The sequence below is a fragment of the Macadamia integrifolia genome, chromosome 6 (genome assembly GCF_013358625.1).
Source record: "Macadamia integrifolia cultivar HAES 741 chromosome 6, SCU_Mint_v3, whole genome shotgun sequence".
Lineage (NCBI taxonomy): Eukaryota > Viridiplantae > Streptophyta > Magnoliopsida > Proteales > Proteaceae > Macadamia > Macadamia integrifolia.
Genome location: NC_056562.1, coordinates 40,493,520 through 40,508,250, shown reverse-complemented (window position 1 = coordinate 40,508,250; position 14,731 = coordinate 40,493,520). Strand labels below are relative to the sequence as shown.

The window sequence follows — 14,731 nt, the reverse complement described above, 5'->3', positions numbered from 1 at the left end:
AAGTCGGGAAACCGACTTGAGCTCCTATCTCCGGCCTCATCAGCAATGCGAAATGTGATTTGTCGGTGGCCGGAAAGTAAAAGGCGCAACTTTGCTTTTCTTTGTGGGCTTTGGGATCCTCTAACCTCAGTGGTTATAAATAGGTCAGGACTCAGGACTCTGGACTCTAGAGAGCGATCACAGGAGAACGAGAACACGAGATTAACTGACAACAATATAGCGAAAGAGGGAGAAAAGGTTAGAAACGCGTCTCAAATCCGATTAGAAAGAAGTTAGAATTAGATTTTGATGTTTTGAAGTTTACTTGCCGATTTCGATACTTGAAGTGTTTTAGGCTCTGATTCTTTGTGTGAAGATTCAATTTCTGATCGAATCACCACTTTAGTATATAAACTTTTGAGATGCTTTCATGAATTTAAACTTTTAAGATACTTTAGGAATTCAGTTTCTGAAGTTCTGAATCTCTGTTTCTCATTTAAGTATTGACAAAACAGTTGAAGATCACGGTGTTTCTTATATATTTGGGTCGATTTAGTGAGGATGGTTTCTCAATTATTTAGATTATGATTTCTGGATAGAAATTCGTTGTAAATCTCTTGGATTTCGTGTTCTTTCTAAACAGGGGCTCTTAGTATTTGTTGCTCATGATTGTGTGCAGAGTATTATTGAAGACTGAGTGAAAGTTAGGAATTTTCACTTCTGCTCAACGAAAGGTTGTTGATTTCTGTTTCTATATCGACTGAGCTCCTTGTAATTTAAGGTTCGGAAGAGGGAAGGTGAAGTTTCGACGAAGTGGTCTGAGGTTCGAGGAGCTGGAAGGCGATGGAACAGAAACATATTCTCATGTCGGCATTGACCGTGGGGCTCGGTGTCGGAGTCGGACTTGGTCTGGCTTCTGGACAAACAGTCAGTAACTGGACCGGAGGACCCAATTCTTCTCCTAATGTCATCACCGGAGAGCGGATCGAGCAGGAGTTGCTGCGACAGGTCGTCGACGGCACAGAAAGCAAGGTCACCTTCGATGAGTTTCCGTGTTACCTCAGGTAAGTGTCGGCATACATTCTTATTCCGCGCACCCCTTTTTCTTTTTCTATTAGTTTTTCACAAAACTTTCTCTTCTCGCTTGCTCTGCTTCCTTGGATTTCGAAATTAATTTTCTCACTCGCTTCTACATCTATCTCCGCTGTTAGTAGTATCAGATTTAGTACATATTTATGGGTTTACCTTCCTAATTTAGTAGTTGACTTCGACTCTCAATATTATGTGAATACGAAAACTCGTTGACTATAATTGGAAGTTAATTAGTAATTTATTTCCTTGTTACTGTGCTGATTGCTGAAATCCATTTCCAAATTCCGAACCACCTCCTCCACGGTTACATAACCCCATCATCTCTTTCTCTCTCAAAGATGGAAACAAAAAATAAAAATCTAATTAATTAGATATTTAATTTTGGTGAAAGTTTTCCAACACCTATCAGTGGACATAAATGTTCTGCACCCAATAGTCCGAAGTCACTAATACCCCTGTAGGCCTGTACTGTTCTTTGATACACACTACTCACCATCCGCACCCTCTTGATCTTGTGTGAACGAAAACTGCCTCCTTTAATTTTGGAGGACCCCGTCCCTGTCTGTCAAAGGACAGTACGTAGCTTCAAAATTGTCCAAAAAAATTGGTCTTTAATTTATAGATTGGATCTGGCTGATATAGCAGCCAGCACCAACAAGACAAAGATCCTCTTGTGAAGTCAAGTAGGGCCAAAATCACCATCACCAGCATCTCTTTGATAGGCTGGCTTTAAACACACATCTATCATTTAGTCAAAATATGAAGATATTGACATTATTATTCTATGACAACCCAAGGGTCTACGGAGCAACCAAATGATTTAGCATTCTTCTTTTGGACATCAGTTCCTCACTCTTCCAATTTTCAAAGTAGCCACATCATCATACAATGTGGAAGAATGCCTTTATAAAACATTAATACAGACCATCTTTCTTCTTTTTTCTCCTCATCTGGGACTTACTGTCATTTTGCAACTTTAAATTATTGAAAAAGAAAACAAATGATTTTACAATTTGGAAAATTGTTCTAGAACTGTAAGCTCAGAAGTATTGTTTACTAATCTCTAATGAGATTTTGTTGATCTTTAAAATGGTAGCACCTACTCTGCTTTCCAAAATTAAAGAAAAATCTTCTTGTACTTCATGCTTATACATGGCATTCCAAAATCAGTCAAACGTATTTCTCGATGCCACCCTCACTTCATGTGACTTCAGCCTTGTAGCATACTGCCATATTAAGCTACATGTCAGAAAGGAGAGTTTCTTCTCACCTCGTTTGGAATTATAATTTATGAGTACAAGAAACATCCAAAAACCAAGGCTGATGTGGATAAGGGTACCATACACATTGTAAGTTCTAAGATTGCTCTTGATATACTATCTCATACTTATGTATGGCAGAAATATGCCACCACTGCAGGCTTCATGGTCTACAGCAACAGAACAGAAAACATTCCCATTTGTACCTGAGTGTGTGTGCATTTATTTATTTATAGATGGATCTGTGTAACAGATTGATCCTGTTAGTGAATCAGAAAAACTGTATGTGGACTCTCTTCCCCAAAGGTCTGGACAACTTAATTATTGTGTCCTCAGATCTTTGCACAAAAGAGTTCTAAGTGTTTAGCTATGTTATTCAGGTAATTTCATGATCAAGCTGTCCATATATTTTGCATTTTGCGTAAGCAACTCTGCAAAAATGTTATTGCTGATATATTCCTTACAGAGGATTTTATCCAATATATAGGTGGGTTTTAATTTAATTAGTTCAGAATAATGTAGAGTGAAGGATAAACCAATTTACTAGTTAGTGTGTGAATGGACCTTCCTGTTGAGAATTTAAGCTGAAGAATATTAGTTTACATGTCAGATCAATATGTGGATAGGCTCAGACTGCATCACATATGGGCTGCTAGGAATATGGTGATTTTTGCATGACTGGTCTTACTAATTAATTTGATGCGTTTGAAGATGACGTATAAAGTGTTTATTCATTTATAAATCGATGCTTACTATTCTAGACACAGTTCCAATGGTTTATTTGTGTTTGTATATTTGCTTTGAAGTATGCCTTTTTCATTGGTGTGTTCTGAGACTGATGTCATTTTATTGTTGATCTACTCATTTACAGTGAACAAACAAGGGTGTTGCTGACAAGTGCTGCCTATGTCCATCTGAAACAAGCTGAATTTTCTAAGTATACCCGGAATCTCTCCCCTGCAAGTCGGGCCATTTTGCTCTCAGGACCCGCTGGTAATTTAATTGCCATTATGCTTTTCCTGTTTTGGCTTGAAGATGTGTTTATATTTGCATTTACAACGAAGTCTGATTTCAAATTCATATGTTTTGAAGAGCTTTACCAGCAAATGCTTGCCAAGGCATTAGCCCACTACTTTGAGGCCAAATTGCTCTTGTTAGATGTAAACAACTTTTCTCAGAAGGTTAGTAAATACGGGCCATTTTTATTTCCTTTCCATGTTCATTGTTCTCTTTCAGAGGGAGTGGTAGATCTGGGTAGCAGCCAGGTTATCAGATAATAGAGAGATGGGTCCTGTCCCAGGTCTTTGGTTTCTACTGTTTTTTATCTTATTTTTGTTATCAGTCAATGATTAAACATGATGATAATGAGAGTTATTGTGTCCTGGGGCAGATGCAGAGCAAATATGGCAGTGGCAACAAAGAACTCGTAAGTCTTCTACATAGATTCTGAGCCCCTCCCCTTGGTTTCTCATGCATTGTATCAATTGGGTCATTCAGTTTCCAAGTATACACATTCAATTATAGTAGCATACTAACTACTTTTAAAATTCAAGCCGTTTTGTCCCATAGAGAGTTGTGCACATTTATGTGACTTTCATTCATTTCCAGTACAACATTTTCTGAGTCATCACATTTTATGATACTTCCATTGAAGAGATAAGTTAGCCAATTTTGTTGTGTTTCTATTGGATGGAAGAATTAGAAACCATTTTCCTACAGATTATGTCCTCATATACCTGTAATTCCTTTTTCTGTAGTCCTTCAAGAGATCCATCTCAGAGATGACACTGGAGCGAATGTCCAATTTACTTGGTTCGTTTTCAATCCTTCCTCCTAGAGAGGAAACCAAAGGTATTAAAGAACATTTTGCGGAAAAAGTTGGTTAGTTTTGAGTGGGATTATGAAAGGCCTTTTAACAAGTTTCAAGTGTAACTAATTGAATGATTTCTGTTTTTGTTCTTTCTATCCAACACAAGACTCATCTGGTTCTGTCTGTCTATTTAATTTCTGGTGAATCACTACAACTGCAACAACAACAACAAGAACATAGTTCCAACTTAGAATCGTGGCTGTGAATATATGTTATAGGATAATGGGGCGCTACTGATACTATAGGATATAGTTTCTGCTTTAACAGACTCATAAGCGCCTCAATTGTACAGTGCCCCTGTGATAGAAGCTGTGTTAAATCAGAAAAGCCTGTGAGTCTGATCTGGAAGATGGAAAAATCAAAAGAAAAGATAAAAGGGTGATATTGGTGGTTGGACCAAATAAGATGCAGAAACTGAAAAGAATGAAAATTAGCTGCTGTTGCTTATACATGCCTATGAACTACCAGCGCTCAACACTCCTGTTTGGGGAGGTATGACTGAACATTGTCAAGTACAAATCCTGATTTGCTGGAGTAGTTTGATGGGTGGTTTCAGATTTTTGCATCACTAATCATAATCAGTGAACTCCAAGCTCATCGTTTGAGCTTTGAGTAATAATAGGGTATGAGCAGTGGGTTTGCTAATGATCTGAATGGCATTGTTTCTTATCGTGGTTAAACATAGCTTTGCAGTATTGTGTTCATACTCATAAAGACTGCTTGCTATGTCTCATGCCTTAATGCCAGAACAAATTGAACTTTGAATTTAGTTTTAGATATGAAGCATTGATGGAATAATTATCTTGCTTCAGTTGATTATTTAATGGAAATCATGTTGGTTAATGTGCTACTTTAAAAGGGTCTACCTAGATCTTTCAGTGGGAGCTGTGTTCCCTTCTTTCGTATTGTTCTGTTGCAGCCAGCAATTTTAATGGCCAGATGGATAAATAGTACAGTTCTCTGAGATTTTCTGCATGAAAGTGTTATGGCTTTTATAGTATTTTTTCATTCCTGATTTCATGATCAAATTTTGGTTTTAGTAATTGTCCTTCCATATCCTGTTGCTGGCTTCTACAGTATTTTATTTTTCTCCCTGCTTTATTTGTTGTGGCTCTAAATATAGTTTCAACACAGGCACATTACGGAGGCAAAGCAGTGGTGTGGATATCAGATCAAGGTATGGCACATTAGTGATTCTTCATAGATGGCAGGAAAGAAATTTCAGTTACCTGTCCCATGTTGCATGTAAATGTGTATAATCTTTCTTACTTTCAGGGAAATTGAATGTTCTAGTAATCCTCCAAAGCTTCGTAGAAATGCCTCTGCTGCAGGTGACATCAGTAGCCTTGCATCACATTGTGCTGCCATAAATCCAGGAGGTTAGCCAGAAACTTCAATGCCTTGAGAGACTGTTTCCTTTTGGTACAAACTTCAAAACACTTTCTGAGAGTTATGATTCTGATTTTCATGAGGAGCAGAACTCATTAGCATTTGTGGGTTTAAATCCTTATATCTGAGGAGCAGAACCAATTAGCATTTGTGGGTTTTAACTTAAAAAATAGTATCAATTATCTGTTGGCATTGTTTTATATAACATTAAACACTTGAAACACCATTCTATAAAAACAAAGTAATCTCAATTAAATAACAAGAAGTGCAGATCATTTCAACATTATTATTTTTTTTTTTTGTTAACCAAGGTGTCCGGGCCAGCTTATGTGCACCTCAACTAATCCTTGAGGAGACTAGCACAGCAACCCACTGCCATGATTTCCACTTAAATCGCAGATGCACATATGGGGAATCGAACCTGAGACCATGCGCCTAATCCACGCAATCCCCAGTTTGCCCTAACCATCTAGGCAACCCACAGGTGGGTACAGAATAAATAAGAAAACACACACACAAACACACACACACACACACAATGCGTACGACAGGGTTTGATCCCACGACCTCCTCCCCCGGGTGCCGACTCCACAAGCCGAAGGTACCACCACTAGGCTATCCTAGTGTTCGTAACAACATTATTTTTTCTGTCTCTTTGGATAACTGTATTGGTTGGTGGAATAAAGGTGCCTGTTACTTGTCCTGTAATATCAGATGGGAGATACCAGAAATCTATCCCACCATCTTCTTATTTGTTAGGTTTCAATCTTCTGTGGTTCCTGTTGATATCATCAACTAAAAAGATGAGACAATCTGTGGGTGAGTGTTGCTATCACCTGAATGAAACAACAGAAGCATGGTTATGATAATCCATTGAGGTTGTTTTTCCATGAATGAGATCTAGGAGCCATCATTTGGTGGGTTTCAGCTGCAAATTTCTGGTCTTAATCTAGGTTATGACCTGATTAAGAACCAATACCTTTGCTGAAATTTGAAGGAAAAAAATTCTGATTTGTTCTGAAAGTTCAAAAAAAAAAAAAGGGGGGGGGGGGGGGGGGGGGGGGGGGGGAGGGGAGGTATACCAAATTGCCAATCCTTGTGGAATCTTCAACTTTTCCTCCTATTTTAATGTTTAGGCTCATTTATTTTCTAACTTCCTGTTTATCTCCTACTTCTTAACTCTTATAGCTTCCTGTTCATCCGAAATAGTCATGCACTTTCTGATATTTTGCAGTTTCCTGTTGTGATCTCTTGAACTGGAATGAAACTCAAAAAAAAAAAAAAAAAAAAAAAATTCAGCAAATTTTCAACCCTGGTATCTGTTACTATCATCTGTGCAAATGTAGAGGTGAAGACATGAAATATTACTTCCAGAAAATCCCTCAACATGGGTGCAACCTGAGTTGAATGACTGGAACTTTCAGACTTTTGAATTGGGCTAGTGTTCGTCTTATGCAACCCAAGCCTGAGGATGTATCATAAGGTTTATGATATTATTTTTGACAGATAAAAAAGTATGAATGTCTAATGTGTGTGGCATAATGGTTAGAGAAGTAATCTAATCTGTGAGAATATGTGACTACAGGTCCCATAATGTTAACTTTTACTAGTTTTCAGATTTTATGTAATATTGGTCCAAGCCAAACCCTGTCCAGCACAACCCAACTGACTACCACGATTGGGTGCCAAGGGTTGTTTTTCGGATTTGGTGTTGTTACTTGTGATACAAGTACATCTGTGTTTTAACCAATGGTTTTCTTCTTATTCAATGCCACGATGGTCTTAGGAACCACCAACAATTTATCGCTTTTAGATGTTTGTGCTGTCCTTGCAGCTGATCTAATCTACTATGGATGCTAAATTTTCAAATTTACATATTCGAAGTGGCAGTTCTGAGAGAAATGCCATCCTGATATCTGTCTATGCATGTTCAAAAGCTAGGTTCTGTAGTACATTTATCTGGTGGTTGCATATTTTCTGGACCATGTACCTATACTTTCATGCAATCTTACTTAATATTCCTTTTTCACTAGAGATCCTTGTACTTATATGTTAGGTTTCATTTTCTATCTGAATTTCGTCCCTGTTTGTTTTATCCTCCCAATCACATATATTGTATTACAATATAGCAAGTGTCCGTTATCGTTATTCAGTGAAATACAGCTTCTGCTACTGACTCCTGACCCCATTAGTCTGGAAACCAATCTTTCCTCGAGTGCTTGATTCTCGTGGTTGTGGATGACATTATTTTTGTAAATTCTTTCAGAGTTGAAGACTAAAATCGTCCTTCCTGTTTGTTTTATTGTGCAAATCTAATTCTTTATCAATTATTCATATGTCAAAGGATATTTAAAAGTATCTTTTTGACCTTACACACTATACTGTATAATAAGCAGGAAGCTCCCTTGTGGATTGCTCATGAATTGTTCATGATCTCATACCCAATGAACAACACAATTCTTACTATTACATTCTCTTATGCTTTTTTCAATTCTGCAGGTGCTCTGAAGCGTAACAGCAGCTGGGCTTTTGATGAAAAACTTCTTATACAATCACTATACAAGGTAATGAATGTTGTTGTGAAGGAATTGCAATTGTTGTAATGTAAGAGCTTCCTGTGACCTCTCTTGGTTTTTAGTTTTAATTTTTACTTTGTAAAAATGATACCTTCGCCTTACCTAATCATTAGCTGTTCATGTTACGTGAACAAACCAATTTTGATTATCTCTGCAGGTTCTAGTTTCAGAATCAAAAAACAATCCCATTGTCCTCTACATCAGGGATGTTGAAAACCTTCTCTTTCGGTCACAAAGAGTATACACATTATTCCAAAAAATGCTGAGGAATCTATCAGGACCAGTGCTGATCCTTGGTTCACGGATGTTGGATCCGGGTAATGACAACAGAGAAGTGGATGAGAGGATTACCCTTCTATTTCCTTATAACATAGAAATCAGGCCACCTGAAGAAGAGACGCACCTTGTGAGCTGGAAATCACATCTGGAAGAGGACAAGAAGATGATCCAGTATCAGGATAACAAACACCACATTACTGAGGTTCTTGCTGCAAATGATCTTGACTGTGATGATTTAGGTTCAATCTGCCTTGCAGACACTATGGTTCTCAGTAAATACATAGAAGAGATTGTAGTGTCGGCGATTTCTTACCATTTGATGAATAACAAGGATCCCGAATACAGAAACGGCAAGCTTGTTATTTCTTCCAATAGGTCAGACTAGCAGATAATTCTATAGATTGTTAATTACGGTTAACTTAGTCCCAATTCTATTTCTCACTGGTAAACAATGGAACAGCTTGTCCCATGGGTTGAGTATATTCCAGGAAGGTGAGTCTGGTGGCAAAGACACCCTAAAACTGGAAGCAGATGCTGAAACTGCTAAGGTCTGTTCTGTCTCATTTTTTACTTGAATAACTCTGGAGTTATGAAACTGATGTTGAGATACCTAATGTGATCTGATTATTCTTCTTCCTTCCATTGGTTTTAGGAATCAAACGACGATGAGGCTGCTGGAGTGAAGCCTGAATCAAAGGCTGAGGGTCAAGCCCCTGGAAACAAAACTGAAGGAGCAATTCCTGTGGTGAAAGATCGGGAAAATCAAGCCCCACCATTAAAAGTGCCTGTAAGTGCAGTTTATTCATATCAAAACAAGGTTCTTTAATGATTATGACTTATGCTTCTATAGGCAGTCTTCTTTCAAAAGTCATGATTACTACTAGGTTATTTGTTTCCTCAAGATTTGCTTCTTTCCCAGTTCCTAAGTTCCCCTTGACTATGTGTTGAAGTAATCTGGCAAGTCAATTATTTTCCCAACAGGAAGTTGCTCCTGACAATGAATTTGAGAAGCGCATAAGGCCTGAAGTCATCCCTGCAAGTGAGATTGGAGTGACATTTGAAGACATTGGTGCACTAAATGAGATTAAAGAATCCCTTCAGGAGCTGATCATGCTCCCCCTTCGAAGACCAGACCTTTTCCAAGGAGGACTTCTAAAACCTTGCAGAGGAATATTGCTATTTGGGCCTCCTGGAACTGGGAAGACAATGCTGGCCAAGGCCATTGCCAATGAGGCTGGAGCAAGCTTCATTAATGTCTCCATGTCTACCATCACTTCAAAATGGTTTGGGGAAGATGAAAAGAATGTCAGAGCTCTGTTCACCCTTGCAGCAAAGGTCTCTCCTACAATTATTTTTGTGGATGAAGTTGACAGTATGCTTGGGCAAAGGACCCGAGTTGGGGAACATGAGTCCATGAGGAAAATTAAGAATGAGTTTATGACACATTGGGATGGGTTGTTGACAAAACCTGGCGAGCGGATCCTTGTTCTGGCTGCTACAAATAGACCATTTGATCTTGATGAAGCAATCATTAGGCGGTTTGAGCGACGGTATGTTTGCAAAAAATTTACAAATTTCTGTCACTGAATTTGCATTCACCATACTGCCCACCAATGTCATTTACATAAAATACATTGTTCCATGATCACTATCTTCTAAGTTTTGACCCTAGAAATCTTAAATTAAGTATATGGAAAATATATGAACCCTAACAAGCCACTTAAATAAACCGTCACCTTAATCTTAGTTAAAGTTGTCAGTGGTGAAACTGAGCCCTGTAACTAGTATCCAGACAAAAACATTGTGCAGTGTCCCGATAAAAGTAATGTAATTAACAATAGTGTTCCAAGTTGTTTCTAGGAATTGGATGTGGAACTCTCCCATGGATAATTGTGCAAATAAGTGTTATTGTTTCTTAATGGAACATTTACTGATCTTACATGCTGTAATGAACAGAATTATGGTTGGTCTACCATCTACTGAGAATAGAGAATTAATCTTGAAAACACTTTTGGCAAAAGAGAAGGTTGAAGAAGGACTAGATTTTAAGGAGCTTGCTGTCATGACAGATGGGTACAGTGGAAGCGATCTTAAGGTTCGTATGTAACCTCAAAATCATTCATGTTTGATTTGTTATAAACTTCATTGACAAGGGAAATATCTGTTGAAAACAGAACTTGTGCACGACAGCTGCTTATCAGCCTGTTAGAGAGCTAATCCAACAAGAGAAACTGAAGGATTTGGTAGGTATTCTTGTTTTCCAGTGCCCATTTATTGTTTCTGTTGATGGTGGTGGTGGGCATTATTGTCATCTGTTGTGTTTCTTTGGGGCCCTTGGCCAATCTTTTTATAATTTACCAATTTTTTATTTTTTGAGTTTTAACTTGTAGGAGAGAAAGCAGAGAGCTGAGAAAGGAAAAACCTCAGAAGAGGCTCCAGAAACAGAAGAACCTAAAGAGGAGAGAGTAATTGACCTCAGACCATTGAATATGGAAGACATGAGACAGGCAAAGAATCAGGTAATATTTAAGTGGACTTGTTTAACTACATAATTCTTATTTGTGGAAGGCCAAATTTGAAATGAACAATGGTATTTTTCATTTTCCATGTGATTGTCTACATCTTCATGTAATTAATTTAATGCAGGTAGCGGCCAGTTTTGCGGCTGGGGGATCTATAATGGGTGAGCTGAAGCAGTGGAATGAGTTGTATGGTGAAGGAGGTTCAAGAAAGAAGGAGCAATTATCATACTTCCTTTGAAGCAGAAAAAAGAAGGCATCTTATACACTAAATTCACCATTGCAGTGGGATTCTCTTTGAAAATGAGTGAAGGCTTTTGATGAGGCTATTACCTGAAACTTGAGTAGGTAGTATGCAACAATTCTAGAAAGCTTGGGTGTTTGATATTCTTCACCTATTATATATTAGGTTTGGTGTACAATGCTTGATCAAGTTCATGGTTTTCCTTCTAAGATAAGATACATTGAGAGGACAAACTGGAGGAACTTTGTCTATATATGCGGGTTTTGGAGTTTTTATGGAGGCCATCCTGGCTGCCAACTGCCTCCAATTGCTGCTTTGTTGATTATGGTCGGTGTTTGTTTTTCTTGTTTCTGTTGTATTTCAGATTATCTTGACGAGTAGTGGGAAGTGTTTATGATTTTCATATGTAGGAGAAGAACAAGTCCTTCGAATGAGATCATTTACCATCAGGCAAACCACTGCAAAACTTGCTTGCTTGATTCACTTGTGATTATCCCTTTTCCTCTTTGTTTACATATAATAGAGAAAATGAACGTTATAAAACTCTCTCATTTAGTAACCATTGTTTTTTTTTTTGGTAAATTATTTAGTAACTTGGGTGAGAACAGAATATCAGGCTTAGATTGCGTATATTAGGATAAAAAAACTTGTGTTGGAAATGTGTCTATAAGATTTATCAAGTGTTTGTTTGTTTATGATTGCATGATATTAAAGGGCTTTGATTATCCATTGGTGTTAACCTAGAATTATTCACTACGAGACCAGGAATTGGCATTCAGTTAACATGATTGTCACACTGCAAGCTTTTAAGTGTGTGCATCAATTGGGAATCTTGAATTGAACCATTGAAGAGGATGAACTCTTCTTGTCCAGGCAACTTTTCTTAATTCTGTTTCAAGAGAAGAGGCAATGGGGTCACTTTGGATCTTCTCAAGCAAGCCAATCTGCCGATTGCAAAGCCCATCTCCAACTAGACATTAGCAATTTTCCCCAATTACCTAGAACTGCCCTTGAATCAAGATCCACCCAAAGTCGAGATTCTGTGGCCAAAGTGAATAACCTCCACAAACAGAAGTACATGTTGAGGACGTGAGGTAGCTTTCCAACATCAGTTAAAAGAAAAAAAAAAACAAAAAGCAAAAAAATACCAGCACCTTCGGGAGATTTGGATGCTATCCAGGAAGGATGAAGGATGAAAAAATCTGTTTTCAAAGATCGGAAAATTGAGAAATGAAATATTTTATCCATTAATTTTTTTCAACGTTTGGAACAAAAAAATTTCAAGTTCTAATCTACTTGATGACTTAATTCAAGTAATCAATGTATAACATTGGAATTGAAATCATTCCAAAAGAATCAGTGACTGGACAAATGGGATAACTGGTATGGTTTGCCTAATTCCAGGGAAGAATTTGGGACTATGATTTCGATAATTGGAGATACGGGTTTCCTTCGGATTCGAAGTTATGAGTAGAATACGAATTTGCTGGGTGGATCTAGAGATCATAGGATGTGGGTTTGCTTTGGATTTGAGGTCATGAAATGGGTATAAAAATGTGGATAAAAACTTCAAAGAAGAGATTGGGGAGAGGAGAGAGTTCATTTTGATGCGGAAACAAACAGAAGATGGTGGGAGAAGGTGAACTTAGAAGAGGAGCACGGAAATGGAGAACCAGGGTCCAGAAGAGTTTAGAATATCGTACAAGGAAGAGAGATTGAATGAGAAGATGAAGAAAACTAAGAGAAAGCAGAGAAACGCATATAGCCGCGAGATGTAGATGATCCAAAATGGCAACAGATTTGGGCATCCAACGTAACGGCTGAAAACAATCTCCATCTTCGAAGGTTTATTTTTGTTAGAGAAGTCTCATCATGGAGATCCTACCTCTCTGCTGGGACCTTCGATTTTCATATTTCATTAACTCGAGCATTAAAAATGTATGAATTGAAGGATTAATAAAAGAACCGAATCGATTTGTGGCAAATAAAAAATCAGATTCGGCAATCTGTATTCATATAATTCAATTTTCGAAGGCAAACTTGGATGAAAGCTCATCTTTATAAAGCACTTCCTCCATAGGTCCCTCGGTATCGGATAAAAATCTCTGAAAACAAAACGAATTGAAATAAGAACAATCTAGGAATCGATGATGCTCGGTGAATACGAACCAGAAGGTGTTCATCTTGCAGGATCCGAAAACCCTGCAATCTATTACATTCTTCTTCCTTTCTCGTCAATGCATCTCTCACAGAAAACAACAGAAACGAAGAAGGAAAAAATAAAATCGAAATCTCCTCTTTAACAACTGAAACCCTAGAACAAACCTCAGTGACGAGCTCAATAAATAGCTTGAAGCAGAGATAAACAGATATGCAGAAGAGAAGCGTACTGAAACCCTAGAACAGAAAGGGAGTGATGAGCTCAATAAATAGCTTGCAGCGTGTTCACGAGTAAACCCTAACGATGAAAACTGGGCTGGGCTGGGCCAGCCCGAGGCTCGAGCCGCTCGACCACCAACTTTGCATTTAGCAACCGCGGGGATGGGCTTACCTCTGCGGCTCTGCCCAGCCCAAGTGTGTCAATCAGTTTCAGTCCCAATTTGTACCATGTATTTAGTTCTCGGTATCAGTACTGGTATCGGAGATGATCGGTGTGTATCGGTCATTTTTATCCCTTTTTTTTAGAAAAAATATATTTTTTTACTGTTTTACTCCTAAAATGATACGGGTAATCAATCCGGATCGATTGGGTATCGAGGATTGGTCTCACTGATACCAATTCTATACGGCCTCTACGGTTCGGGTTGAGCACGACCTGATGGCCAGATATTTCCTTCACCTCAAATGTACACTGAGTCTTGACCCATGGAGGGTGATAATATTTGGGTTTGGTTTCTCCTCAAGGAATGGTTAATCACATGGGTTTGTGTGTCTAGGTGTTGGAATATGTATTTGTGTTTAGTTGGAGGGGCATAAGATTCCTCTACAGTGAGATAGTGAGCGGCAATGAAGATCCAATGACTGGGATGCATGCTGGGACCTTCAAAGATGTTGAATCCTCGTTGCCACTCACCACTCACTGCAAAAGATTTGAACCCAGCTAAAGGGTGGTTGGAGTGTAAGTCATGGGATAATTCGGATGCATAATTTTCTGCCCCTTTCCTAGACAGTAGTTTGAAATGCCATTTTACCATTCCCGAAGTGCCATCTGACAACAAAAATGAACTATTTTAATTGTGGGTGCAGGAAACTCTTTTTTTTGGTAGATGGTTGAAGGAAACTCAGACTTTTTCCTTCTATTTTTCTTTTCAATCAACCGCAGTGACATTTTATTGCAAACGGAATGGACAAACTGGCCCAAAGGGAATTCATGCAAAGAAAAAGGTTAAAAAAGGTTAAACCTTAATCAGGAAATAATAAAAAATGAGTTTTCCCATGTCCATGGTTCTGAGTATTGGTATTAGATTATCTGTATTGTATTGATATTGATACATGATCGATTCAAATCAGTTATTAGTATCAAT

At 38.1% G+C, this 14,731-nt stretch overlaps 1 protein-coding gene and 1 non-coding gene across 3 annotated transcripts; one reads left to right on the top strand and one right to left on the bottom strand.

The window, feature by feature from the left end:
* On the top strand, positions 1–11,690 carry LOC122081748. 2 transcript variants are annotated; one of them, XM_042648985.1, is made up of 17 exons: positions 1–237; positions 659–1,043; positions 3,202–3,323; positions 3,423–3,511; positions 3,721–3,756; positions 4,088–4,142; positions 5,335–5,377; positions 5,476–5,579; positions 8,089–8,153; positions 8,323–8,819; positions 8,905–8,992; positions 9,097–9,231; positions 9,426–9,994; positions 10,401–10,539; positions 10,619–10,687; positions 10,835–10,963; positions 11,091–11,690. In XM_042648985.1, exons 2-17 carry the CDS (start codon positions 823–825, stop codon positions 11,202–11,204), a joined length of 2,475 nt encoding a protein of 824 aa, XP_042504919.1. In that variant the 5' UTR covers positions 1–237; positions 659–822; the 3' UTR covers positions 11,205–11,690. The 2 variants fall into 2 exon arrangements, with proteins under 2 accessions (XP_042504919.1, XP_042504918.1); XM_042648984.1 differs by having other exon boundaries at positions 4,088–4,181.
* A 1,272-nt stretch (positions 11,691–12,962) lies between these two features.
* On the bottom strand, positions 12,963–13,114 carry LOC122082980. The gene has a single exon (XR_006141512.1). It is a non-coding gene; the product is annotated as a small nucleolar RNA snoR145 (small nucleolar RNA).
* Positions 13,115–14,731: the final 1,617 nt, after the last annotated feature.